Source organism: Vollenhovia emeryi, unplaced genomic scaffold, assembly GCF_000949405.1.
Source record: "Vollenhovia emeryi isolate VEMERY1.0 unplaced genomic scaffold, V.emery_V1.0 DF939147.1, whole genome shotgun sequence".
In the NCBI taxonomy this organism is placed as follows: Eukaryota; Metazoa; Arthropoda; class Insecta; order Hymenoptera; family Formicidae; genus Vollenhovia; species Vollenhovia emeryi.
Genome location: NW_011967219.1, coordinates 309,299 through 314,996, shown reverse-complemented (window position 1 = coordinate 314,996; position 5,698 = coordinate 309,299). Strand labels below are relative to the sequence as shown.

At 49.0% G+C, this 5,698-nt stretch overlaps 1 protein-coding gene across 5 annotated transcripts in view; it reads left to right on the top strand.

The window, feature by feature from the left end:
- LOC105566013 (unconventional myosin-XV) overlaps positions 1 to 5,698 on the top strand; it is a 105,903-nt gene that overhangs the window by 81,276 nt on the left and 18,929 nt on the right. For 2 of the 5 annotated variants that reach the window (XM_012019680.1, XM_012019681.1), the window contains 8 exons: positions 171 to 621; positions 882 to 1,678; positions 2,249 to 2,353; positions 2,623 to 3,104; positions 3,176 to 3,454; positions 3,600 to 3,856; positions 3,941 to 4,136; positions 4,283 to 5,264. In XM_012019680.1, coding sequence (XP_011875070.1) covers positions 171 to 621; positions 882 to 1,678; positions 2,249 to 2,353; positions 2,623 to 3,104; positions 3,176 to 3,454; positions 3,600 to 3,856; positions 3,941 to 4,136; positions 4,283 to 5,264 — 3,549 coding nt within the window. The remainder of the gene's footprint in view (positions 1 to 170; positions 622 to 881; positions 1,679 to 2,248; positions 2,354 to 2,622; positions 3,105 to 3,175; positions 3,455 to 3,599; positions 3,857 to 3,940; positions 4,137 to 4,282; positions 5,265 to 5,698) is intronic. The other 3 variants (XM_012019682.1, XM_012019684.1, XM_012019683.1) reach the window with 3 other exon arrangements.

The following is a 5,698-nucleotide window of genomic DNA, read 5'->3' as shown; positions in this document are numbered from 1 at the left end:
TCCCAAAATGTTAAAAGGCAGTTATTCTAAATATATTAATTAATATGCACTTACGTATGAGTGTGATCTCTATATTTATGTTCTGTATTTAAATTCTTTCTTTAATCTTATAAATTCATAAATAATTTTTTTTACTAAACGTGGAAACGTGAACGGTATATTACATGCAGATACGAAAGCAATCGCACGAGGCCATTTTGGAGACCACGGCGGAAATGGGGTTGTCGAGGAAATCCGCCCTGAACGACCGCTACTTCGAGAAGGAGAAGCAGCGCAGCCGAAGTTTGGACAATCTACTTCAATCGGAGGTCGTACCTTCCCCGGTGAAACTCGCCAATCTCGGACTCTCCTCGTCTAAGTTGAACGAACGGTACCATAGTTTGGAAAGAATAGGCGAGACTCCGGCGGTCAGCAACGTTGAGTACATGACGCGCAGCGAGATCTCGCAAGAGAGGAAGTACAGCAGGGTCACAAGGACGACGGAGCCCAACATCGAGGAGGAGGATCTCACGATTGACTTTGAATACCCGGATATTCAGTCCGTTAGTCAAACCGGAAGATCGGAGGACGATAAGAGCTACATAAGGTCGCAGACCAGGTTCATCAAGTCGCAATATCCTGGTAGGTCGTCGGAAAGAAATTCTCTTTTATCATATCTTATGTCCCTGTCGCGTTTCGAGGGATTTTGAAAGATTGTACAGCATACGCACGTTACGTCACGACGTTAACGATCCTGAGTTTGTCCTTTGCTCTTGTTATTTAATTCGCTGTTGCGTAAGACGTATTTTACTTGGTGATTTCCATCGCGGAGAAAGTTGGCAATTATGCAACCCAATTTTTCCGCATTGACCGCGTATCGATTATTCCTCTCGCATTTTCAGGCAAACGCGCGCTGCCAGGGAGCCAGTCTAGTCGCGCTTACATCGAGAAGAGTGAATACGGAGTAAAATCGTCCGCCATGTCCGATACCAGCGAAGCGCCTTCTTTGGCGTCGCACGTGCGACGCGTGAGAGTGCCGAGCCAAGCTTCTGACGTGGATCAGTTCCTGGATGAGCTCTTTATGCCCGTATTGGACGGCAATCTCGATGAATTATCGGATGCCCGCAGTTTGGCCGCTTCGATAAAAGGCTCATATGACACTAGGCCATCCGGCGATGAAACAGTTCTTGAGAATATGCAGAGAATCGACAGTCGAGCTACCACAGTAGCCACAGTCGATGACTTCGTTGAGAAAATAATAGCGAGAAACGAAGATACGAAGCTCAGCGCGGGCGAACTGTCAAAGAGGATCAAGGGAGGCGGCAACATGGACATCCCTAATCAGAACGCGGCCTTCAACTTCAGTCCGATCGCGCAGAGCATGATGTCACCGCCGATGATGATGCCCATGTTCAGCCCCACTCAGCAGGTCCCCTCCGGGCAGAATTCTAGCATGAGCATGGGCGCGAGTTTCATGCCCATTCCGATCTACAGCATGCAAGGACTCAGCTTACCCCAGTACCCCAACTCACCGCCTGGGCAGAGCAACGAGATGGTGGCGTACCAGCAGAATCTCCAGCGAGCCTTCCTGCAGAGCGCAATGGCGCAGAATATTCAAATACAGCAGCAGCTACTAGCGCAGAATCAGGCTCTGCAGCAGTTGTTGGTCCAGAGCCCGCAAAACTCGACACAGCAACCGGTAGGAAATTAACTGAAATAGAGAGCGAGAGAGAGAGAGAGAGAGAGAGAGAGAGAGAGAGAGAGAGAGAGAGAGAGAGAGAGAAATTTGTACAAAGTCTAATATCCGAGGTTCGTGTGATTTAACAGAATGATTAACGGATTGATCTTCTTTTATCGTGATTCGAATAAAATTAGACTACAATTGTTGAACGCAATCTATCCAGAAGAGTTCTTCATCCTCTAGACACTTTATTCTGCAATATTTTTTTAAATATTTTTTTATATTATTCTCACACAAGATTTACATTATTTGAACGGATGAATTCCTGACGATTGAATCACGGTAAATCGATCAGAGGCAGACGTTGCATGTCGAGCACGATCGTGAGAGATACATTGTGGCTCTCATAATCACAATTCACGGTCACTTAACTATCATTAACTCGATGGCCTGTCATCAGTAATCGAAATCGGTGATACGTCCGTGCGATGAAAACTAACTCTCAACGAAACTATCGTCGTTCTGGCCGATGCTGTGGGTTTCTGAGGGGTTTATGCCGCGCTTGCGGCATGGGGTGTGTGTTTCCAGAGCAAGGTGTTACCCGCTGGTTCCTCAAGCATGAATCTTGTCCCCCCAGCCCTCCCAATCGGTGCCCATACGGGGCCCAATGATTCTATCGGACGCTACTCCAAGGTATCTACTAATTTTAACCAACCTACGCTGTATCGTGTGGCTTTCCACGGCTACGGAAATATCATGTACATATCGTCTAGCAGAGACTGCGGGAGATATTTCGAATTGGGGCCAACCTGATGAAACAATGTCTCATTCGTCGAATAATCGCGACTTTCTTTCGAATAAATTTTTTTATCTCGAATCAATCCTCCTGCACAAGTCTTAACGTTGTAAATAATTTTTCAAAATTAATCGAGGACTTTATAATCTAATCTTTCTTGAATTAGGTCTCGTTTAGAGACCCCGACGACGGCGAATTATGGTCAACTGAGAAACGGGGAACGCCCGTGCTGACTTCCACTCCGACGAATCAGCGGCAGGAAACGATGACGGTAAAGGCTCAAATTCATCGGTCCCAGAGTCCGCCCAGGAAGAATGCCGAGGTTACCAGGAAGACGAGCATCGATTACGCGCGGAAGATCAGCGTGGATCGAAAGATGGTAGATAGGAAGCCGTCATCGGCACAGGCGGAAATGAAGAGGGCCAATTTAAATAAGAATAACATACAGAGCAACTTCACCAACGTACTCAGCGAGCTGAAGAACAGGAAGAGCAGCGTTGACAGCAATCCTTCAAGTTTGTGCAACAACAAGGGTGTTCCACCACCCCCGCCGATGCCTCCACCCTTGGAGTCTCACGATCCTTCCGAATCCAGACCGTTCATCGATCCGTACGGCAGAGCGAAGACTGTGCGCATCGGGAAATGGAGGCAAGTTCAAAATCTGACGAACTGAATCGCTAATCCAGGCGGCTAATCCTTTTCATCTCGATATTGCTTAGGTGGCCACCGCCCAGCGACTCGAACGAGAATCAAGGGCAGGACAGCTTCATCGAATTCAAGATGCGCCAGCAACACCAGCAACGCAAGTTAACGCCGCAATATCAGGAGTACGATCAAGGCGACGGCGAAGCTGTGACGGAAGGCGGTGTCGAGTGGGAAGAATTCGAGATTGAGAACATCGTCGGTAACGAAGATCGGTCCATGATCGCGCATCCGTCAGCGACGAAACACGAGAACGGATACAAAGAAGAAGGGGAGAAGAAGAAGAAGAAATCGAAGTAATTGACATTGTGCTTCTCTCTCTCTCTCTCTCTCTCTCTCTCTCCTCTCCTCTCCTCTCTGTCTCTCTGTCTCTATCTATCTATCTATCTTTCTATTTATCTATCTATCTCTACCTATCTTTCTCTCTCTCTGCGTTTATAGCAGGCTCAGAAGGGCGATGTTGCAAACTGTCGGATTCTTCCGCAGGTCGGCTTTGGAAGTGGGCGCGCAGAGGCCATCGCCAGGAAGTATAGGGAAATTGAAGCTCAGTTCGGAGATGAGGCAGAGATTGGAGAAGGTAACGGCGAATCATAGCGTGAGATCCACGAAGACGGCTGAGAAACCCGCTCTCCCGCGAGAAGACGGAAAGGTCAAACGACTGGAAGACAATAGGAAGCTTTTGTTAGAGCAACAGCTGGGTAATTAGATGTATTATAAAGTCGCGAGTGTCAAAATTGCATATGTGTCGACGGTGCGTCTAATTGAGAAATGTGAATTTTAAGGTGGCAGGTGGGACGATTACGCTTCCACTGTCGATGACACCCAAAGCGTTACTTCCAAGGGCACGACCGACATGATGACCCAAGCTCAGGTGGTGAGGACACAGATCGAGAGAATGGAACGGCCTGTACCGCCTCCGCCGCCCGTCACGCCGCCGCAGCCACCGAGTCCAAGAGGCGGCAGTGTGTACAGTAACAGGTAACAGCGTCACACATATTAAACATCATTGAGAATCATTCTAAGGTCAAAACGACAAATGCTGTAATCCCTGAAAACCTATAAAAAGTTGAAAAGATTTTGCTTCATCAGTTAAGCAAATCGACGAATGAATCGTTCGTTTCCAGCCAATCCGGTGTACCTCAGCCGCGATCTCCGCCAGCGCCGATCGAGCCGAAAGCCCGCGATTCCTTCCGCATGTCTCCGGACTCCGAGACCTACGATCACTTCCCGAAGAACCAGATGTTCAGTCAAAGCCGTGACATCTTCGCCTCGCAGCAGCATCTGCGCGACGGTCACGACTACCGAAGCGACTTCGACAAGGCACTCGCTCAGGGCGTCAAGTCCAAGGACTTCTACAGCAAGGACAGCACCGATCTCGCGAGTTCGGCGCGCGATCGCAGCTCCGACTTCGACTCGCGCCGCGACCTCAGCTCCGAGCTCTTCGACTCCAAGTACGCGTTCGACGGTTCGACCGGGAAGCGCGATCCCTTCGGCATGACCCGGGACGTGTCCCCTAAATCCCGAGACAGCTTCGGAATGCCGTCGCCGCGTGACTTCGGCGTGATCCCGAACACAAGGGAGTCCTTCACCGTCGCGCGGCAGAGCTTCAACAAGCTGGACCGGGACGTGGACAGACGGTCGAGCGTCGCCTCGACCCACCGCACCGACAAGATGGAGAGAATCGAGATCGAGGAGTGGCCGGAGTTCCTCAAGCCGGTGTTACCGCCGGCGGACAAGCCGGAGATCGAGAAGGTCCAGGAGGTGGTGAACACCAAGCTCTACCCGCAAACCTCCAACGCGCATTTCACGTACAACCGAGTCACGTGGACTCTGAGAGTCAAGAAAGAAGTTTTCGCGCCCAACGAGACGCTCAACAGCCCCCTGGCGTTGCACCTGGTGTTCTGCCAAGTCGCGTACGACGTGCTGGCGACCTCCAGCATAAGAATCACCAAGGAGGACCGGCAGAACATGCTGAAGATGCTGGACAACTACGGCGTCACGCTGGACAATCTCCAGAGCACGCAGCACAAGATCACGATCAAGAAAAACATTGTGGATATAGCGAAGCAGTGGCCGTTGTACTTTGCCCGAATATTTCCCGTATCGGTAAGTTCAGCTTATCTTAAAATAATCAAATTCTCTGTCGTGCGGAACCCTGTTTAAAATAATAGATCAGTTACTGTCCTAGAAAAAACATTTTGCGCGCAAACACCTAGTATTATGACGACGCATCGGGATAGAAGTTTGCTTGCGTTGTTGAGTCAGTTTTGTACGCAAGTTGTTAGATATTTGCGTGCAAAATTATACGTTACCCAGTGAGAAATGATTCGTCGATCGACGAGTCGTTACTCGCTAGGTAATACATGAGGTTAACACTTGCGTGCAAACTCACAGACTAAACATATCTCACGAGCAAAACTCAGGCGAATCTCGTACAAGTTTGCATCTATAAGACAAATAAAATTTGCACGCAAAATTATACGTTAATACACGAGCTATTTATTTGCGTGCAAACGCACAGACTAGACATATTATATCTT